Genomic DNA, 23578 nt, shown 5'->3' on the forward strand with positions numbered 1-23578 from the left:
CTGAGTAGAGTGTCATTGCAGTTCAGTTCCTCAGGTGTCTGAGGCAGGAGAATTGCTTGAGTCAGCCCAGACAACATAACAAACGTGGCTTTAAAAAAGATAACCCTGGGCCTTGTAATGTAGCATGTAATTCCAGCATGTGGGAGCCTGCTGAGAAAGGATTATGAGTTCAAGTTCAGCCTTGGCTATATAGAGAGTATGAGGCCAGCCTGGGCTGCCTGAGACCTTGCTAAACGAAAGGAAACAAAGTCACCACATGTGCACATATTTACATACTCCCTAATAAACAAATGAATGTGTACATATATCACAATGAATAAACCCCAAACCAATTGAACAAAAACCATTAAGCAAAGCCAAAATAAATTAAAACCACTAAGACTTCAACTTTTTGTATAAGGAAGCAAAATAGGTAATTATGAATTTGGGTGTTTGAACCACTAAGACTTCAACTTTTTGTAAAAGGAAGCAAAATAGGTAATTATGAATTTGGGTGTTTGTTAATTTAGTCTTTGTTCCTTTCTTTTATATAAAGCATATTTAATTTTAAGCTTCACAACTTATTTTAATGGAGTTTAGTATTCATAGAAATTAAGGTTATTTTCATTTGATAGGTTAGAATATTGACTTTAGAAAAGCAACCAATACTTATTAATCAATATATATACATTTGTATTTTCATAATTTTGTCCTGAGTATTCATGAAATTTGAATGCTTCTGTTACTTGGAGGTTTTCAGAATAATATGAGATAAATATATATTGTCTACATAGGAAAACATGTATATATCAAGGAAGTCCATCTACCCACATGCAGGCATGAGAAGCAGTCAGGCACCCTGATCCACTCACTTGTGACCAGGGATGTTTTATTTAGTTGTATGTCTTCACCAGCCAAGGCCTATGAGGACATCTGCATGGGTCTCAGACACTAACAGAAGGGGCCTACTCTTAATTACTGGACAAGCTATGTCAGGTAGACCAGGGCCACTTCTCTGCGTGGCTGATGGTGACTTTTGGGCACTGTCTTGTCTTTTCTTTCCTTGCACTGGTCTGCTTTAGCTTACCTGGACTTATTCTAATATCCTCATCTCCACGTAAGTTATTAAAACTTGTGTGTGCTCAGCCCCGTGGTCGTGTGTGTCACACACTGAACTGAACTGCTGGTGAAACTGTCCCGCCGGAGATAATGGCATCCTACCTACTGTAGCTCTCCCATAGGCATTCCTGATATTAGTTATAAACAATGAAGCTATATGGAGATAAAATAGGTGTTCATCTGGACCCATAGACAATGTAGCCCACTCAACTGATGTATGCCATGATGCCAGTGGACATTCTCTTTTTCAAAAGACAGCCTATGAAATTGATAAAGTTAAATGACTTGCCTTTTGTATAAATAGCAATTTAAGGACAAAAAAAAAATCATTAAAAAACAAGGTAATCTAATAACCACCCCCAGAACTCAAGGAAAAGGGAAAATGGCAACTTTCTTAAAAATCTTTAAAAAAATTTAAGGACAGTTGGACACCTGGAGCTCCACCTGGGGCCTGGCTGAGGATCTTTGCATCCACTTCCACCAGAAGGCAAGAAAAAGAAAGAGCACCTGAATAGAAAAGGAGGTGGTGATGTTGTCTGTTTGCAGATGACATAATTTTACATGCACAAAACTCAAAGAATATACTAAGATTTATTAGAACTGATAAAATGTTGGAGTACCCAAAATGAACATACAAAAATCAATAACATTTTATATACCTATATTATGTTTAGAAATCAGTCCCATTTCAAATGGTTACCATAAATAAATAGAAAACAAAACTTAAACTAAGAATAAGTTTAATTCAATAAAAATTGCAAAACATGGATAAAAAATTAAAGTGGAAATGAGAATAGGGAGCAGGTATTTATTTCATCCCAGGTTCCCTCTCCCCCCTTTTTTGCAATGATTTTTTTTTAAATACAGCCAGATTATTTCTAATTATTCCTGAGTGGTTTGTGTAGAAAGAATAATTTTCTCTTAAAGCTGTATAATAACCTCTCTTTTTTACATAGATCAGGTTGAATGCCCTATCCTATTGTAGAACTATTTCAGCTAATGAATCTATCTGTTCCTAGATCTTGGTGTATGTGGTTTTAACAGGTACCTTTTCTGGTATCCTGATAGACACCATGGATAGCTATTTTGTCCCCTATGCCAGGGAGTGTCATTTTGATCTAACATTCCAGTCTGTTGGGGGACAAGGGGATATGTGTCAGCCATCTCAGGGCCTTTGCCCTGTCTGCCAATTGCTGTTGGCTCTTGAATCCAGTGCCTTAACTAAATGATAATTCCTGTCTGGGTACCATTAAGCTGATGATTACTAGATCTGAATATAAACAGGTACCCATCACAGGGTCAAAGATTTAACTCAGGATACAACTCAAGGGGGGGAGTGTGAGAGCCAAAGTTATATTTTAAGTTTTAGTTACTTGCCTAAGAGTCCATGAAACAAAAATGCCTCTGATATATAAGCCCCTTGCCCCAAACCAGACAGTTCCTGAAATGCTGGAGGCTGTTATTTATGGGAGATAGCAAGCCACATGTTGTCACTCCCCTAAAAAGTTTCATTGACCTATCTTCACTGGATGTGTCTGGTCACATGTGGGCAGGAGCTATGTTAGGATGTAGCTGATTGGATATTTGCTGGAGGTACACAGGCAGGAAGTACATCAGGATGTATGCTTGCCCCTGGTTGGATCTCATGGGAAATGTGGTAAATTATGGTATTTGCTTTTTAAGCCCCTGAAAAATGTGACTTGGGACAAATTCCTGTGAACCTGGGTATAGACCATTCACCTGGCCAGTATTTAATTAAAGCTTGTTTCAAATGTGGTTTTAAAAAAATTAAAGTTGATACCAAAATCTAGAGAGACATCCCATGTTCATTTATTGTTACAAAAAGCTAGATGTTTGTATTACTGAAACAGATGTACATTTTATATTTATCATTCTTAGGAAAAGATAAAAGCAATCCTAAAATTGACATTGAACCTCAAAAGAAAATAAGCTGATTCCATTTTGAGTGGGAAAAAAAAACCATAGCTGAAGATCTAACAATTACTGACCTGAAATTAAGTAATAGTTTATTGTGGCCAGAATATCAAAGTCTAAGCTTAAAAATGGATACAAACATCAGTGAAACAGAGTAGAGAGCCCACATAGCTACAGTGAATTGAATTTTACCAACAATAAAAGTATACCGGAGAAGACTGTTTTGGTCAGTAATCAATACTAACAAAACTGAATATTAATTTCGAGATAGACAGATTCAACTATCATCTGTCTTTTAAGATATAAAAAAACTCACTTTAATTTAATACTTACTACCAGCAAACTGCCATTAGAAAATATAGCAGAGACACTTGAATGTTTGTGTGCAAAGCTCTTCTGGGAGAATAATAGGCCAGCCAACCACCATCAAGAATTAAATAGATAATATTATCATCTCAAATCATAAAGCCTCCAGTTGCCAAGAGAAACAGTGATAGGTGAAGAGTCAACATATGTAGTAAGAGAAAACGTTTGCAAAATGTTATCTGACAACAGATTAGTATCTGGAATATATAAGAAGCTGAAGGAAATTGACAGCAACTAGAAGCATAGAAACTCAAATTATCTGACTTTACTCTTATTATTCCAGCATCTGGGAGTTGGAGGAAGGCAGATGAGGAGTTCAAAGCCGGTTTGATTAAAGAGGGTGTTTGAGGCCACTCTGGGCTACATGAAACCCTGTTTAAACAAAATAGAAGCTCTAAGACCAAATTTAGGTCATTGAAGAAATTCACAAATTACTTGAATAGATATTTCTTAAGAGCAGATAGAACAATTTCTAAAAAGTATATAAAAATGCTTAGCTTATTAATCATCAGGGAAACTACTCAAAAAGTCAAAAGTTATCCTAGAAATAATGTAAGTTACAAAATAGGATGTTACTGCAGTGATTGTCAAAACTGATGATTTCTCAAAATAAATTGATAGGAAAAATAACATAATGAATCTTGTCAAAGCGTGGGCTGTGCTTTTGAACATGTTAATTTTTTGGAATTACTTTTATCTTTTAAACTTTTTCACTTGCAAAATATAGGCAAAGTTGTATAGTACCTTCAATAAATACGTTTTATGATATTAATTTTTAGAAAACCACAGTTAATCTCATATGTTAGCATTCTAAATTAATTTAAATAAATAATTTGTATGTCAGTTTATTTTTCTCCATGTTTGAGAAACATAGGAATCAATGTAATATCATTAATAAAGGCTTTATTCTCTCTTAGAAAAATCTGATTTTCTATCAAAACGCATGCTTTACATTTTGTGGCACTCTGGTAGTCTTCTTGAATGTGCTCATATTTTTGCCACTGCGTGACTTCAGAGCATTAGTAACCTAAGAGTGTATTTTAGTAAAAATTGATTTGGCAGCAGTTATGGTCCTAGGATGTGATAATCAATTAAATATAGCTTAGCACAGGTATGAAATGATTGACTCTGCTGCTTTTTGAGGCCTTCCTCTTGAAAGTGTGTTTTGAAATTGCTCACTTGCATTAGTGGTTGGGTCTGAGGCTTTTAACGTGTTTTCATCAAGACCTCTTGGGAAAGGATAACCAAGACCTTAAATGTACTGTGCATTTTGTATCACTATATAATTGTAAATACTGTTATGAAATATTGAAATGATCATGAAAGATGATGACCATTAAGCTTTTCGTTCAACTATTAAAACTCACTAAAGGTTATATTGAACTGTGGTTTATAAAATTGTTTAGACTAACGCCTTGTTGATAATTGTTTTTGAGTGGAGAAAAATGCCTTCAAACACCATGATTAATGAATATTCTTTTTAGTTTTGGCAACTTCCACAAATTACTGTAGAGAGTGTTTTATTGCACAGAAAATGTATTGGGTTTGATCATTGGGAATATATAAAAAAAAGAAAGTAGGAATATTTTCTCTTAGGCTTCAACTTCCCTTTCATAAGCATTGTTAATTTTGAATAGATTTCTTTGTCACTTATTATAGTATTCCTTTTACCTTAACCAGAACAACAAACAAAAAACAATTTATAGATGCTGTCTGTGTGAACCAGAAGTCAAGTGATAAATTTGATTTTCTGAGCATTAGCAAAAATTGTCATTTTCCAATTGTCTATGTACCTTCTTGTCTAATTTTTTGTTCTATTCTAGACTTTTAAAAAATTAATTTTAAGATAATATTCAAAGTAGTAGGTTTCATTATAGCAGTTTTATGAATAATAGCATTAAAATTTTGTTTTATTCCTCTTTTTTCTTTTCTTTTATTTAGACAGAAACCTGAATATCCACTTCATTATTAAAGGACTTTAAAATTATATATATATATTAACATTCTTGATCTGATTTGTTTTTAGTAGTATTTTGTTTGACATGCCAATCTAAAATTGGGTCACTATAATTTTTTAATTGGTGATTTTTATAGTTATAAGTACCAATTTTATCATATTTTCAGTCTAAATTCAGTAATGCTATTTAAAATTTTTTGGAATTTAAATGGCATATCTTATGATTTTATTTTTACATAAGAATTCATTTGGGTAAAAGTAAAATCAACAAAGTTTACTAATTTATTGAAAATATAGACAAGAGTATGCTTATGTTTTCTTTTTTTTCTTTTTCTTTTTTTTTTTTTTTTTTGGTTTTTTGAGACAGGGTTTCTCTGTGTAGCTTTGCGCCTTTCCTGGCTCTTGCTCTGTAGAGCAAAGATCCATCTGGCTCTGCTTCCCAAGTGCTGGGATTAAAAGCATGTGCCACCACTGCCCGGCTTATGTTTCCTTTTTATGAAATTCGAATTATGTAATAAAGTCCTCTTTGGTTATAGTTTTTTTTTCTCCTTTTTTAAATTTATTATATTTGTGTTTTAATTGTACACATCAGCCATGGGTTCCCGTCCGTGTCCTCCCTGCCCCCACCTTTACCCCAGCCCCTCCCCCCCTTCCCATCTCCTCCAGGGCCAAGACTCCCCTGGGGATTCAATTCAGTACAGGCAGGTCCAGTCACCTCCTTCCAGACTGAGCAAAGTGTCCCTGTGTAAGCCCAAGGTTCCAAACAGCCAGCTCATGCACTAAGGACAGGTCCGGGTCCCACAGCCTGGGTGCCTCCCAAACAGTTCAAGCCACTCAACTGTCTCACTTATCCAGAGGGCCTGATCCAGCTGGGGGCTCCACAGCTTTTGGTTCATAATTCATGTGTTTTCATTTGTTTGGCTATTTGTCCCTGTGCTTTTCCAATCTTGGTCTCAACAATTCATACTCTTGCCATCCCTCCTCTTTCTCGCCAATTGGACTCCTGGAGCTGCATCTGGAGAGCTTAAGGGAGCAGGAGATCCCAGCTGGATCAAGAACAGAAAAGGAGAACAAGGAATAACAGACCATGACAAATGAAGCCCACAAGAGAACAGGAAGAAGCAAAGTGCTAGAGAGGTCCCCAGAAATCCACAATGATAAATCCACTAGACTACTGGCAATGGTTGAGAGAAAGCCTGATCTGACCTAGTCTGGTGATCAGATGGCCAAACACCCTAATGGTCGTGCTGGAACTCTCATCCAATAACTGATGGAAGTGGATGCAGAGATCCTCGGCCAGGCCCTTGGTTATAGTTTTTAATAGTATATTATCAATTTGAATACTAGATGATACTCTCAAAGATAATATGACTTTGAGAGTAGTTTGAGATTCAGCTTGAATTATATGGTTCTGTGTTGAGTGAATGTGAAGAGTGGGACCCTCTGCCCTGTATATCCAGGTTATAAGGACCTACCTACAATTTCTGCTTACCTTCATCTTCTTGCTACCTTGCTACCTCTGAGAAGATGTGGGTATGCTCCTTGCCCTTTTCTTTAGGATAAATTCTTTTGTGGAATTTGATTGTTTTTAGTTGGACTACATGTTCGTTAATATCATTTTGACCTAAAGAAAAGGACTTTAAGTCTGATTGAAATACCTGTTTTACACTTGATTTGGTTAATATTATTGAAATAAATTTAGGATACCTATAGTCTGTTGGGTGGCAATTGTTAATTTTGAGAGAGTATATAGACTTCAGTTATTCCTAAATATTATTAAATTATAGAATAAAATGTATTAAATATAATATATAATAAATATAATAATAAATATACTTGGAATAGAAATATTTTAAAGTTGTGTTTATTATGGCAAAATAGTATAATATTTCCAAGAACTTATCCTCTTTGTGTTAGGATGAAAACAAGTCTTCATAACTGCCTCTTTTTTCATTTTAATAATACATTGCCTTTTCTTCCTTTTGTCAGATCTAGATATTGGATGCCTTTGCATGTCTACTGTTTTTTATTTTTATTTTTACTTTATATATTCTGTGTGTCATACAAATACTTTTGGCAAAGATAGAATCATTCAGCACAATCATAGCGTGCTGTTTTAGTCCTAATACCTTGGATTTTTTTAAAATAATGAATATAGAACAAAAATGGTTACAAAATATAAAAGCAGAGGAAGAATGTACACATCCATGTGCAATTAGCTTGAAATGTTATGGAATTTAAAACTCCACAGGTTATTATATTCAGAAACGTTATTTGGTTAATGATGAGCAATGGTAAATAGCTGAGCATATTTCATTTTAGATTTTAAGGAAGAACAGAAAGAATAGTTGAACGATATCATATAACTTATAATACAAGGGACCCTGAGAGTGTTAAGAAAAAAGGCATCAGGTTTTTTAAAGATAGGCGTGTGTATTCACATTTATGTAGATGTACACAGATGCATAAAGCATGGTGGACAGATATGGACACATGAAAGCATAAACATGGATACATTCATTTCATTTCTGAAAGTATTTCAATTTGTAATGCCACTTCTTATTGTATGAATGCTTATTTTACATAGGTTTTGAGAGTAAGGAATAAAGTATCCATTTGAACATGCTCTACTGATTGATTCCCACTCTAGGCTTTTTAATGGATATTGTTTTAGTGGATAAAGTTAATATATAAATTTTTAATGGTTAGTGAATATGGCTGGAAATTTATAGCACTTATTGCTAAGTTATATGCCAGTAAATTATAGTTTTACAGTTCATAACTGGTGTATTCCAATTCATGTTCTCTGTTATTAGTAGTCATTTGGTGGGAGTATCTTTCTTCGTTATGGATTATCTTTATAAATATCTGTGTTAACTGCCCCTGGTATTTTTTGCTGCTGTTGAGCCTAATCCCGATGATGTCATTTTAGCTAGTATACAGTGGTGTGAAACAATGGCAGGAAAATATGGACCCGCTCTTTCTGTTTAGGCTGACGCATGCGTTCACTTAATGAGATGGATCTTTGTGTTTCAGCCTCTGTTTCCACCGGCCTGTGTTGAGTCAGCAACAGGCTTCCCATAACTTTTCCTTTAAGAACTGAAGGAAGTTAAAATTGATATGGAAGATGTTTTTTGTTGTGGCATTAAAAGAACTAACCTAGGTATAGTCTCCTCAGCTATTTTTCTCTGTTTTTCAGGAGTGGCAAAATTCTATTCAGAAGAACGCAGGCCTTGCTTTTATTGAACTTGTCAATGAAGGAAGGTAATTTATTTATATCTATTTATATTTTACTTTAAAATATTCTTTTGTTTTTTGCTGTATGAACTGATACTCTGGTGTTCTGTATATATTGTTTTTGAGTCAGTAATATTTTAGTGCTTTTGTTTATTGATTACTAAATTATGCCAATGTAGTCATTTTATAATCTTCATGGTTACACTAGTGAGATTCTGGTTTTTATTTTCAATAATTGTGTCTAAGTGTAGCAAAAATAAATTGATGTTTCTATTTGTATTTGTACAAGGAAGCCATATTGATTTGGAAATTTTTATAAAGTTTTGTGTTCAGAAGCATTTAGAATTTATACCTGTGTTTTCTCTCTCATGTCATCGTCTGGCTATGAGGATGAATAGCGTAAGTTTAGTTTGTGTTATTATGGGTCTGCGAAAGTGTGGTGGGGGATCAGCAGGTATGATTTCCACTTAAAAACAGAAATAGAAGAATTTAAGAAACAAACAATTAGTAGTGGGGAACTGAAGCAATCACAGCACAGAAATGAAAAGGGAAGCAATATTTAAATGGAAGAACTGCTGGAAGTGTCACCATCCCTGATATCAAATTGTATACAGCAATAAGAATAATGAAAACAACATGATATTGGCATAGAAACAGACCCAGTGATCAAAAGAAATACAGGTACCCACAGCTGGCCAAGGGCAAGAGTGAGAGAACTTGGAACACTCAGTGCTAAAGGCCATGTCGCCATGAAATTCCTTCCCTCAGTGTTCAGGGAACCCTGTGGAAGAGGAAGCAGAAAGATTGCAAGAACCAGAGGGGATGGAGGACAGTAACAATACAAGGCCTTCTAAACACAGCAGGCCTGACATACATATGAACTCGCATCGTGCACAGGATGTGCTTGCTTCTGAACAGATAGATGGGCTCTAGCACTGAGAGAAGAAATAGCCACGGGCCCTCAAGCAGCAGCTGTGTCTAATGACAGCTGCTCACAGAGGGAAGAGATTCGTTCTCCACCCGAGTCTCCCTGGGGATACGGATGGCTCTCAAGGCCAGGCCCTATGTCTATCAGTAGGTGGCCAGCACAAAACACACTCAGTGGCATGTTCGCATGTTCTTTCCTCATAAGGTTTTTACAGGGCAGGCTTTTTCTTTTTCTTTTTCTTTTTTAATTAAAAAAATTTTTTTTTCCACCTCACAGGTTCTTTTGACCTTTAAATTTGGGTTTTTAGGAAATTTCTCTGCTTTATGCTTTATCTTTGGCCCTTTTTCTGTTTGTTTGTTTCGTTGTATTCTGGTTTGCTTGTTTTTGCTTTGTATTACTTTATTTCATTGTTATCCTTTAGATGCCTGTTTGTTTTCTACAAAGAGTCAGAAAGGATGGATTCCCATGGGATAGAAGATGGGGGGGGGGTTCTAGGAGAAGTTGAGGAAGGGAAACTGATCAGAATATATTGTGTAAAAAATATATATTTTCAATAAAAGAAAGGATAAAAAGAGAGAATGAATGATTAATAAGGTAGAACAAATGGGGAAACCAGAATGATGGGCAGGTTACTTTCTGTCTGTTTGTGATAGCTGAGTTTGTGTTAATGGACTTGAAGACTTGAAGTATAGATTAAAAGGTTGATAGTTTTTCAGAATAGTATCCTAAGCAGTAATGTTTCAAGGAGGCTTATTTATATTTCTTGGCTGATCACATCAGTGTACTAATTTAACATTGAAAAATCAGGTAAAATTTAACCAGAGATCGTAAGTATTGAGATATATTTTCAATGGACAGTATTGTTAGTCATAAAGACATTAGAAAATGGTAAATATTTATATTTTGGTGGAAACCATCAAAGTGTTGGAAATAATATCTGAAATGTTGTGATGAGGAAATATTTATGATCTTGGGTACTACCAAGAACTTTTACATTTTCAGTCACTGTTTCCTCATTTATTCATTACTTATTATATTCTATATCAAATTTTTCTTAACTTTGAGGATATGACAGTAAACAGACAATTATATTTTTGTGGGACTTACATTCTAAATATAGATTATGAACTATTAACAAAATAAGTTGTGTAATATATAAATAGTGACATACTACGGAAAAAGAAAATACAGAGCAGAATGGATAAGAAGCTGTTTTAGGGATAGTTTTGAAGAAAAGATTAATGATTGGTTTGTAGTTTAAAATACTGTGGTCTTGTTAGGACTCATTGAGAAGGTGATATTTGGGCATGTACTTGAGGCATATACCTTAGGGATATGCACACTCAGTTATTCTCAGCCAAGAGAACAGTCACTGTGCAAGTGTGAAATTTCCTACTGTGTCTGAGGAACATAGCTAAAATAGTGATCAAATGAAGAAAAGCAGGTGAAGGAAGGTCAATGAAAATACAGAGCAAAATTTTGGGTAGCCTTAGAAAGTAGTTTGTGGTGAATTCCTTTATTGAAGGATATTGAATAGAGGAGGTAGACTATCTCTCTTATGTCTTAAAAGGATCGTTGTGGTTAATACAGATAGAAATTGGGGGATAGAAGCTGTATGGATAAGCAATAATTCAGCATGATGGTTACTTAAACTAGAGTATAACAGGAGATAAAAATTTGGAAAGTGTATGGATATATTTTGAAGATATAACTAAGTTTTTCTCAGCCATTTGAGTTCCTGCTAATGAGAATTCTATCTTTAGATCTGTACCCCATTTTAAAATTGGATTACTTGGTTTTTGATATCTAGTTTTTTGAGTTCTTTATATATTTTGCTTATTAGTTCTTTATCAGATATGGGATTGGTAAAATGCCACTTTGTCCAATTGATGTGTCCTTTGCCTTACAGAATTGTTTCAGTTTATGAGGTCTTATTTACTAATTGTTGATTTTTAGTGCTATACTAACAGTGTTCTGTTCAGAAAGTCTTTTCCTGTGCCAATAAGTTCAAGGTTATCCCCTACTTTCTCTTGTATTGACTTCAGTGTATCTGGTCTTAAGCTGTGTTCTTTGACCCACATGGACCTGAGTGTTGTGCATGGTGATGGATATGGTGCCCATTTGCACTCTTGCATATGCAGACATCCAGTTTCACCAGCCCCATTTGTTGAAGATGCTATCTTTTCCCCAGGGTGTATTTCTGGCTTTTAAAAAAAATTTATATTATTAAAAATCAGGTGTCCATAAGTATGTGGATTTATTTAGATCTTTAATTCTATTCCATTGATCATTGTGTCTGTTTTTTATGCCAATACCATGCTGTTTTTATTATTATAGCTTTGTCATACAGCTTGACATTGGAGATGGTAATACTTTCAGCAGTTTTTCAATTGTTCAGGAGTGTTTTAGCTATCTTGAATTTTTTTCATGTTTCCATACAAAATCTAGGATTGTCCTTTCAACATCTCTCAAGAATTGTGCTGGAATTTTAATGGGGATCCCATTTAATTTATAGGTTGCTTTGGTAAGGTGGCCATTTTAACTATGTTAATACTACTGATTGATAGTGGTGATCTTTCCATCTTCTGATATTTTCTTCAATTTCTTTCTTCAAAGACTTGAAGTTCTTATCATAAAAGTCATTACTTGCTTGGTTAGAGTTACCCAAGATACTTTATATTATTTGAGACTGTTGTGAAAGGTGTTGTTTCCCTGATTTCTTTCTCAGTCTGTTTTCATTTGTGTATAGGAAGGCTACTGACATTTGTGAGTTAATTTTGTGTTCAGCTACTTTGCTGAAAGTGTTTATCTTCTGCAGGAGGCCCCTTTTGGTATTTCTGGGGTCATTCAAATATACTATCATATCATCTATAAATAAAGATACTTTGACTTCTTCCTTTCCAATTTGTATTTCCTTTATATCTTTCAGTTGTCTTATTGCTGTAGTTAAGACTTCAAATACATATTGAATAGGTATGGAGAGAGTGGACAGCCTTGTATTGTTCCTTATTTTAGTGGAACTGCTTTGAGTTTCTCTCCATTTAAATTGATGTTGGCTATGAGCTTGCTGTAAACTGCCTTTCTTATGTTTAGGTATGTTCCTTGTATCCCTAATCTTTTTAGAACTTTTATCATGAAGGGGTGTTGTATTTTGTCTAATGTCTTTTCTGCATGTAATGATATGATCATGTGTTTTTTCTTCCTTCAGTTTGTTTATATGATGGATTACATTGAATGATTTTTGTATATTGAACCATCCCTGCATCTTTGGGATGAAGCCTACTTGATCATGATGGATGCTTTTTGGATGTGTTTTTGGATTTGGTTTGCAAGTATTTTATTCAGAAAATTTGCATTTATGTTCATAAGGGAAATTGGTCAATATTTTTTTTTTCCTTGTTGTGTCTTTATGTGGTTTGGGTATCAGAGTAACTGTGGCCTTAAAATGAATTTGACAGTGTTCCCTCTGTTTCTATTTTATGGAATAATTTGAGGAGTGTTGACCATTTTGTGTTGGCTACCTACTTGTGAGCTTGGGCTTCCTTTAAGTGTGGTTTGTATATCCAGTGGGACTCCATTGGTGAAAACTGATTTTTCCTTTGAAAGCAGTTGTCATTTGGAGACAGCTTCTGAGTTAGGGATGGGTGCTTGTATTTACTTCCTCTTTCAGCACTAGGACCCTTATCTAGCTTATCCCTGTGCAGGTCCTGTTAATGCTGCCACCGTCTGTCTCTGGGAGTTCACATGTGTCTGAGGACTGTTTCCTTGGCCATTCAACCCCCGACTCTTGACAGTATTGTCCCTCCCCTTTTGCAGAGTCCCTCAGCCCTGAAGGGAGGACGTTTAATGAAGACATTTCATTTAGGACTGAGTGTCCCAAGTTCTCTCCCTCTCAGCACAGTATCCAGTTGTAGGTCTTCGTATTAGTGCCCATCGACTGCAGGAGGATGTTTCTTTGATGATGGCTGAAGGAGGTGCAGCTCTGACTCTAGCATGGCGTCAGGCAAATGTTTCCCAGCCAGCCATGGGCGAGCACAGCTGTTGTCCCTGTCCTAGTGGTGGTGGTATTAACACCTAGACAGCATTGCCACTGACTCCGGCCGTCTCATTCGTGGTTCAAAGGTATTTGTCAGTCCTAGCTTCTAGTTTTTATAGTTGTGTAGTAGTGTGTGGGGGTGTGTGGGGGTGTGTAGAAGGCAGTAAAAGTAGAAGGGGGCCCATGACAGGAGGAGAGAACTTTTGATGAAGAAGGGAGAGGGTAATGCACTGTGATGAGAAGTGGAAGAGAAGCTAATGGGATTAGAATGCTGAAGACTGAGGAGAGGGGCAGCCTGGCGGGGAGGACCATCCAAACTAAATAGGTATTAAAATGCCAGTATTAGAGCTGCTGCTTTGTAAACACATGCGAACATTCTTATATATTACAAGACATAGCACTGAGGACTTAATGAGCCATTGTCTTTTTCTACACTTGTGCTTTTGGAGAGCATCTCTTGACCTAGTGATTTCTCTGAGGTTGGGAAACCTGTTCTCAGGACTGGATTTAAGTCCCAGTTTGGATGTCACCTCAGAGTTGTTGAAATATGTTATCTAGGTCACTTTTACCTAATTTATTTTCTTATATTCCTTATTTCTCTTCAGTGTTCATCATTAGCCTGTGGGTCTATCTGTTGATATGTTTAAAATTGACACTTCAGTTGCAAACCGATGGGTCTCGTTATAGCATTTTTCTATGAGTTTCCTCAGGGCACTTTTCTGTCATTTTAGTTTGTTCTTGTTCATCTGAATGTGTTTATTACATCATTGTTTCCTATTTCTGCCAATAAAATGTGTATTCTTCAAAAGATAATGCATGCTCCCATCTCTAGTTTATAGTTGTTATCTGTCCCCTAGAGAAGTATCTGGTTAACTGAGTAAATATTGTGTAATAAATAGAATGTTTTTTTCATATATGCTAGAAAAAGGTATTAAACGTTGATTTATTTATTTAATTTTTTTGTGTGTAAGGGATTAATGTATTATAAACAATGCTGGAAGTAAGAATAAACTTCTTAGGGAAATAATGGACCTAGTAGTGAAACTTAGTTCTTTACAAGGTAGAGTAGGGGCTGGAGTGATGACTCAGTTGTTCAGAGTACTTCCTGCTTTTCAAGTACTGGAGTTTGTATCTCAGCATCCATATTGTGCTGTCCTCTTCTGGCTTCCATGGGCATCTCCACACACACGCCTAGGCACACACATATACATATATAAAATTAAATTTTAGAGCATAGAGTATATTTAAAGGAAGAATTTGAAGACATATTTCTAAAGAAATTGATTTGATCTTTTCTTTTATACATATTTGATACCTTGAACTTAGGTGAGTCTATGTAGATTGGATATGTTTGTGAAGTAGTTTGGAATGTTCCATACTAGACTGAGTCCCGGGGTAACAATAATAGTAATAAAGATTTTTTCTTTAACTGCCAGGACCAAACATTTTATGTAGATTTGACCTTTGTCCTCATCAATAGAGTTGCTGTTGTAAATTTGGCCCTTGATTAATGTTTTAGTAGTGTAAATAACATGAAGACCTTTATAGATAGACAACAGTGTTGTATTTATCAGACTTGGTGGGTATCATTAGCAAATCAATTACTTAGGTCAGACATAAATGTCTGTTTGTTTGTTATTTGTTTGAAATATTTTTCTTATGTATTTAATATAATACTTTATATTTTTATGATAATGATTTTAATTACTGACATTATTCATATAAGCAGCTTTCTGTTTTAAGCAAATTTATTTTATATAGTGCAAATAGTGGTGATGGGCATAATCAAGTAGTGTATTTTTTAATGATTTTTACCAAGAGAAAAAAAAACTGTAATACAAATTTCAGTCAAAGAAGTAAGTTTTCATCTTTTATAAGCAGAGCATTGTTAACCTTAAACAATAGTGTTTTGAATGTTTTGTTGTATTTAATAAAAATTTAAAATTATTTTGAAAGCATTTTTGTTTTTAATTATGTATTTGTGTGTGTGTGTTTCTGTGAGTGTGTTTGTGGGTACAGATGGCATGGAGATTGGGGAGATTCCTCTGGACCTGCAGTTATAGGCAGTTGTGCTATAACTTCCAGAAGTGGGTGCTGGGAACTGAACTTGATCCTCTGGAGGAGCAGTAAGTGCTCTTAGCTGCTGAGCCATCTCTACAGCTCAATTATTGATATTTGGATTATCACTGTTCTATATTTCAATCATAAATCATGACAGAACATTTTTGTTTCTAAAAGATGTAACTTTATGTAAATAAAGTTTCACATTCCCTTTCGAAGAGGTATGTATGAGCTTGCTAGGCAGCCCAGGGAACCCGAGCTCATGGTCTTCCTGCCTCTGTCCATGTACTGAAATTATAGGCTTGTGTTGCCATGCTAGCCAATTAAAAAAAATTTAAGGAATAGTAAAGCTACCCTTTAGACTATGGTGCTATGGTGCTGTAGTAATCGAAATAAGTGCTTAGGTATCCCTACTAATTTTGAATGTTTTAAATGAAAGCTAAGGGTTAGCATAACATGAAATCCAGGTCTGTGTCGGGGTTCACTTTATTATGTACATGTACTTCAGTTGATTTATATATATACCTGACTTAGTATTATCTTAGTTGTGTTCTGTAGAACACAACTCTAATATTTGAAATACTTTTGTGATGGTTTAAAGTCCTTTCTTTACTTGTCTGACTCATGCATTTGAAGAATACTGAGTAAATATTGACCACTCTATTAATTTTATATATTTTGATGGACGTAATTTTATTTTTCTATTCAATGAATAAAACCCAATGTAAATTTCCTCTTAGTTAATTTTTTAAATTTTTAATTAAAAATCCTTTTGCAGTTTCATGCATGTATATAGTGGTTTAGTGGCCCCTCCTCCCAGTACTTGCCTTCCTTCTTCTGCTGAAATCCTTCTTGTTTAAAACAAGTCTCTTTTCTACTCATATGGCTTTACAATTTGTGTGTAACAAACTGAGTTCAATTAGGATTGCTGGCGTGGGCGTAGACAGAGTACAGGCAATTTATCAGTGGCTACATCACTGAGAAAGGTGACCTCTCTGTCTCACAAGCATTAACTGTCAGTTGTCCTGCGGGTATTATGAGCCTTTCCCCTATCCATGGTAAAATGTTGACAGGCGTAGTTTTACATAGGTCTTGTGCAGATAAACACAGCCGAAAGAAGCTCATGAAGACAATAGCCATGTCATATTCAGAAGTCACCTTTTTATGGCACATCTCCCCATCCTGTGGCTCTTACGTTCTTTCCACTTCCTTTGCTCTGTTTCTTGAGTCTTGTTTAGGGTAGAACACTCCACTGTTAGTTATTCTCAGCATGTTGACCATTGCTGCAATAGAAAGCTTCCCAGATGAAGGCTGAGAGCAGCTTGAATAAATGTGAATGTTTCAAAGAGAGTTTGACATGTTTATTTAATAAAACAACAATAATAGGTTTCTCCATAGGGTTCAAGACCTTTAAAGTCAAGGGCTGTTTGCCAGGCATGAGTTCTCCTATGGAGCAGGCCTAAAATCCAGTCAGATAGTAATTGGTTAATTCTGTCATAGCTTTGTACCTACTGCACCATTGGGCACATCTTGACAGGCAGATCAGTAATTAGCATGCAAGACTCACAGCTGGGAAAGACTGTTGATAACTTTTGTCCCCCAGCAGCCTGTAGACCACCTCCTGCCAGGAACTATGCAAGCTAGTCATCAAGGAGGAAGCTTTTAACTTAAGTTGAACTATGACTTGCGTGTGTAGTGTCTTCAGCAATAGAGTCTTACATCAAGCTCTGGTAGGTAAGCAGGAGAAATAGCATTAGTATATATTGTTTTGGGGGCTTCTGAACTTCTCTAATAATAATTACCCCATACTCGGTACTAGGAATGTTGTTTATCAGTCCATGTAGTTTGAATTCTGAAAACATAGTATAAATTCCTTGTAGACAAAAATGTCAAGAGCTCTTGTGAGTTTCATGTCATTTGTGTTACTGATTTTTTTTTTTTCCTGATTTTTCTCTTGGGTTTTCCTTGTTGTTTCTATTTACTTATATGTTACAATAAAAATACACATAATACCATTTGCTGATTCATTTTGTAAAAAACACAATAGTAGAACTCAAGGAAACAACAGGCTCTAGAACCTACTTTGAAGGTGCAATATTTTAAGAACATTGTAACATTAAATTATCATCCAGACTTTGGTAATTTGTAAAGTATCAGTAATTAACAAACTATTCTGATTGTATTTGTTTTTGTGTACTAGAAATACATTTTGAGAACTTGTCGCCTCCAATGATTTTACTTCAAAACTTTCTCTGTGATTCTTCCTTCTTTCTTGCACACTTGGGAATAAGAAGGTGCATATTACTCTATGTACTGTTAGACACAGCTCTGAATTATTATCAAGGACAGTCCAGATCTGCTTATTACAGCAGTATCCAGACATACATCTGAATATGTAAATAACCTTCCTAGGAGATATGGTGTTTCTACTACTAATCCACTTGCCCATCTCTTCAAAATTTAATTCCTTAAGACTGCACCTCTGATGTCTGAGCATTCCTTTAGCAACTCCATCATTTCCCTAAATGGCATTCCTAGCACCTTTTTTTTTTTTTTTTTTTTGAGACAGGGTTTCTCTGTGTAGTTTTGGTGCCTGTGCTGGAGCTCACTCTGTAGACCAGGTTGGCCTCGAACTCACAGAGATCCACCTGGCTCTGCCTCCTGAGTGCTGGATTAAAGGCATGCGCCACTGCTGCCCAGCTCCTAGCACTTATTTAAATGGCATGGATGACTCACAATGCTCTGTGGAAAGAGTAAAATCATCTGAGAGAAGGGAACCTCAATTAAGAAACTGCTTCCATAAGATGCGGCTGTAAACAAGCCTGTAGGGCATTTTCTTAATTAGTGATTGATAGGGGAGGACTTAGCCCATTGTGGGTGATAACATCTTTAGGCTGGTAGTCCTGGGTTCTATGAGCAATCCATACTGAGCAAGGAAATAAGCAACACCCCTCCATGGCCTCTGCATCAGCTCCTGTCTCCAGGTTCTAGCCCAGCATGAGTTCCTGTCCTGATTTCTTTCAGTGATGGACTGTGATGTTGAAGTGGAAGCCAAATCAACCCTTTCCTCCCCAGTTGAGCAATAGCAATAGTAGACCTAATGAATACAATGTATAATACCTCCTGTTATATACCCAAAATAATTATTTTGATGTTTTCCTATTTGGGGTATATTAGTTGAGGAGAAACCCTCCCATCTCTATTTATTCCAACCCTGGACCAGTTGGCATTGAAATTGCGAGGGTAATTTATGATTACATTTATGCTGTTTCTTCCTTTTAAAACTTATAATATTTAATTCTATTTATTTTGTGAAGATTTAATAGTTTATCAAAAGTAATATCTTTCTTTTATTAGAATAAGGATATGTTTCTCAATTCTGTAAGTATTTTTCAAAACTCAGGTAGTCAGATTATTTTTCATGTTTAACTTTTTAAGCTCAGTCAACAATGTATAGTTAGTACTTCAGCCTTCAACAAATTTTGTGATTTTGTAATTGAATTATTTTTTGTGATTATTTTTAAGCTTGTCTTATTTGTATTGATTTAAAGCAGTAGTTCTGAATAAGCATGCTATCTTGTTTAAAAAATGCACAAATTCCATGAAAAATATCCACTAAAAATTTCAAAGCTTAAAATGACAGGGTATTACTGTACAGTTCTGGCCAACCTGGAACTCCCCATGTAGGCAAGGCTGGCCTCCAAGTAGATGTGACTTCCTGCCTGTAACTCTGGGATTTCAAACATACACCACCATGCCCAATTTAAATTAATAACTTTTTCTTTCTGTTTTATTTTAGCAACACCAAGAATTAAATCCTGTACATACTAGACAAGTAGTCAATCCCTGAGCTCTATCCTTAGCTATAGCTTTACCTGTTTGTACAGGAATAGTTTTACATTTTTTTAAGTCCGTCTGTCTCTTTCTTTTTCCATATATATGTATGCTGATTTCCAGTGATTTGAATATATCAAGATTATGAGAATATACTTATAGTTGTATAGAAATTATATAAGTATATTTACATATAAATATATGTGTACATATGCACTTTATATAAATGAAATAAATTGCCAAATTAAATCTTTTTTTTCAAGTCCTTTGTTCACTTTTATTGTTTTTTTGTTGTTGAGTGACAGTGCTTTCTTTTTTTTTAAAATTATATTTGTGTTTTAATTTTTCATATCAGCCATGTGTTCCCCTGTCCTCCCCCCTCCCATCCCTGCCTTCTCCCCAGCCCCTCCCCTCCATTCCCATCTCCTCCAGGGCCAAGGCATTGCCAAATTACATCTTAATGAGTGTTACCAAAAATGTATAGCAATTAGGACAGAAAAAGAAAATCGAATTAAAACATTGAGAAGGCCAAGTTTCCCCACTGAATTTAGCCAGTATTTGTGCACACCAGCTATGTAATAATAGTTCACAACCTGGGATCAAGAGACTCAGCATTGGGCAGAATAGATATGGCATCCTCCCAGGCTTTCATTTAATTGGTAAAGAGAGAAAACTTTAAGAAATGATATTATATCAGAAGGTATTATTGTAAAAAGCCAGAATAGCATGTGAAGGAAATAGTTTCAACTTGAGAAAGAGTACATTGCAGTTTTAAATAGCATATCAGAATGGATGAGCTCCTGCCTGGTGTTGAGAATATACTTCTGGTATCCAAAGCAGCTGTTGGAAAACAAAGTGTAAGCATTCTGTAACATCTGTTTCCCCCATAATTGTCTTTTCTATACATGATCATGTTTTCCTATTTCTATTTAACCATTCTCAAGAATCCATTCTTTGATAGGGAATGTCTTTGACGTAGAATATGTCCACTTTCTAATTGGTCTTTTTGTTTCTCTTGTGGACTTTGTAGTACCATGTGCAGTTTTAAAATTCACAGTGAGGAGTTATTTTGCAATACAAGATTGGAATAAGCAAGTTGAGGTCAGACTGTGGCATTTGTAATAAAAGTGACATTAAGTTATCAAGCTCCTGAATTCTCAAGAAGAATCAGCCTTATATAGTATTGTTATTAACATTCCAATTGTCAGGAGGAATATGTAAAACTACAGTCTCTTTATTTGAGACTGTTACTTTCCAGAACAGTACATACTGCTTGGGCTGGACCTCAAGAAAGATCTATATTGTTCTTAAATATGTGTGAAATGTATTAAGTGTAACAAAAACAAACATCTTGTCAGCATCCTATTCTCAGGCTCCAGACTTTCTCTGATGTTTGAGCTATTTTGTATCTTACTCAAAGTTATTATTGAGAGTTTTAATTTGCAAGTGAGTGGATAGGTACTCATTTAAGGATGCTTGTGATATTAAATAAATATTTTATGAAAGGAGGGGGAAGGAAGGGGGTGTGGAAGGAAATAGGGAAAATGAGAACAAGGAATAGAAAAGGAGGGGTGTAAGAAAGAGATTTAAGGAAGGAGGCTAGTACATGAAGTGTTAGAAAATTATTTTTACCCTAAGAACAAAGGTTATGTTAATTTATAGAGGCCATAGTCTTCAAAGTCTTTAGGATTACCTTTACATAGTATTGGTACTTAGAATCAGGCTCCCACCTTACTGGTTTGTGATGTTTCTCTGTAATCAGTTCTAAAGGTATTACACTGTTGGAAGCATTGTTAAAGTAAGGGATAGTCCTTCTACTTTCTCAGTTGTTAGGGTTCATGGTAGTTACTTCCTTTTCTAGAAATGCTCCTGTGTATGAGCAAATTGTGAGAGTAGCTGCTAAAGGGGGTTATAGAAAGCCAAAGACAGAGCAGTAATACTGGAAAACTTAGTAAAAATGTGTGTATGTACTTACCAGGTCCAGACCAGAGTAATCAGATGTGGACAATGGCTCATAATGTAGTTATGGGAGATAGCTGTCATCATTACTGTTATTTATTGAGTCTCAAGTGTGAATCTTTTGTAGTTGGTCACTTGATAGTGCTGTTTGTTTCCTAAGGTTGACAGAAGCAGTATTTTTCCTTCCTCCTTGCACTGTAGATATAAATTATACATAGATTTTCTTCTTTATATTAAAATATGGGAATCATTTCATGTTCTGCATTCAGAGATTAATCTACTTAATATTAAATACAACATTTTGAAACTGCTTATAATTAAGACTTTGGCTTCTTCATTTGCCTTTAATTTTTCATTGCAGTTTATTATATAGATTAGGTAAATGGTGTATTTAGAAAGATAAACATGTACATGAGAGGAATGGCCTTTTAGGAAAAAAATGTGTTGATTGAGTTTGTTCAGTCATTTTAATGTTTACTCTAATGAAAGGACAAGCCACATTTCTGTTTAGGAGCTTGGGAGATGCTGATTTAAACACAGTTCATAAATTGTTAAGGAGAATGCCTATGGTTCTATTCAAGTATAAGATCATTAAATGGGGATATATATCCCCTTAGTGACTGAGCACAGCTCTCCTGAATTGTACTTTTTTGATGGTATGGTTGATTTAAAAAAATTAATTGAAAAGTGCATTCTTTGTTAGTTGGGCAATAGATTGTATATACAGAATACTAATTATGGCTGTCTATGATAATGTATAAAAGTGTAATAATATAATATACTATAATATTAGATATAATTGACATAAAATAAAGGTCTTTGTATTGTGAAATTACAGAATATTCCATAGAGAAGCAGAGGCTTGAAGCCAGTCTTCTCAGTTTAAGGTTTTAGATGTAAAGAATGGTGTGGGGGAGTAGATGGAAAAACGATTTGTAGCGTTTGTTTCTGGTATTCCCTAGGCACCTGTTTGTGGGATTCTTCCATGTACCAGACACCATTCTGTAGTATGTAGCTATGTGGAAATCTGGGTTGCCAGAGACATGAGGACTCGAAATGTACAAGGAAACAAGACAATTCAGATAACATACATAAATAAAACAGGATCATGTTATACGAATAAAGAGAAGAAGATTTATAGGGAGGTCAACATGGAATGTGATGTACAAACAAGAATGGCGAAGAAGTTGATTTCACAACAAAATGTAAAGAAAAGGCCTCATGTACCTCAGTCTGGCCCTAACCTCGCTGTCTAGCCAAGGCTGGTCTTAAATTCTTGATCCTCCTACAGATGTGTGCCACCATGGTTGTGTGTTTTTAATGGCTGATTTTTTTTTTTTTTTTTTTAGTGTATAACATGAGTGTTTTCCCTGAATGTGTTTGTGTATCATGTAAATGAGGTATCCTCAAGGGCCAGAAGAGGGTTGTCAGATCTCTGGGGGTTGGAGTTACAATAGGTTGTGAGCCACTGTGTGGGTGCTGGGAATTGAATCCAGGTCCTCCAGAAGAGCAGCAAGTGCTCTCTACCCATTGAGGTATCTCTCCATCCCTCAACATCTGATTTTAAAGTATAGTAACAGAGAGATAAAATGCCTTATGGAGAGAACAATATCTGTATTAAAATACAATTAGTAAAAAGTTGAAAAACAGATGGCTGGAACAAGCAAGGAAGAAAGTAGTATGTTTCGGAAATATAAGAGAAGCATTTGATTTTTAGATAATATAGTACCTTAATAAATTTACGTTTAATGGTGTTTAATAAAATATATTACTGAATTTTAAACAAGAGAATAGTATGATGTAATGTATCATCCTAGCCATATTAATTTGTACAATCAGCAACATTCAGTGCATTTACATTGTTGAGTAATGTTACCAACATTTATCTGCAGAAATCATTTTTGAAAATGGAATTTCTTTACCCATTCAACACTGACTCTCCAGACCTTCCTCCTTGTAGCCCCTGACCATCATTCTGTTTCCTGCCTCTATGAGGTTGACTGTTCTTAATCTCAGATAAATGGAATCAGTTTTTCTACAGTAGTCTGCTTATTTTGTTTAGCATATCTCCAAATGTTCAATTTTTAAAAATTTAATAATTACTATTACTATTACTTTGTGTGTGTTTGTGTGTGCATGCACCACTATGAAGTCTTAATATATAATG

The 23578-nt window shown here is 35.2% G+C and overlaps 1 protein-coding gene across 5 annotated transcripts in view; it reads left to right on the forward strand.

Annotated features, from left to right (window-relative positions):
* Positions 1 to 23578, forward strand: part of Lrba (LPS responsive beige-like anchor protein) — a 578506-nt gene that overhangs the window by 167377 nt on the left and 387551 nt on the right. For all 5 annotated transcript variants that reach the window (XM_036190835.1, XM_036190833.1, XM_036190836.1 and 2 more), the window contains one exon: positions 8556 to 8620. In XM_036190835.1, coding sequence (XP_036046728.1) covers positions 8556 to 8620 — 65 coding nt within the window. The remainder of the gene's footprint in view (positions 1 to 8555; positions 8621 to 23578) is intronic.

The sequence above is a fragment of the Onychomys torridus genome, chromosome 6, assembly GCF_903995425.1.
Source record: "Onychomys torridus chromosome 6, mOncTor1.1, whole genome shotgun sequence".
Classification (NCBI taxonomy): Eukaryota; Metazoa; Chordata; class Mammalia; order Rodentia; family Cricetidae; genus Onychomys; species Onychomys torridus.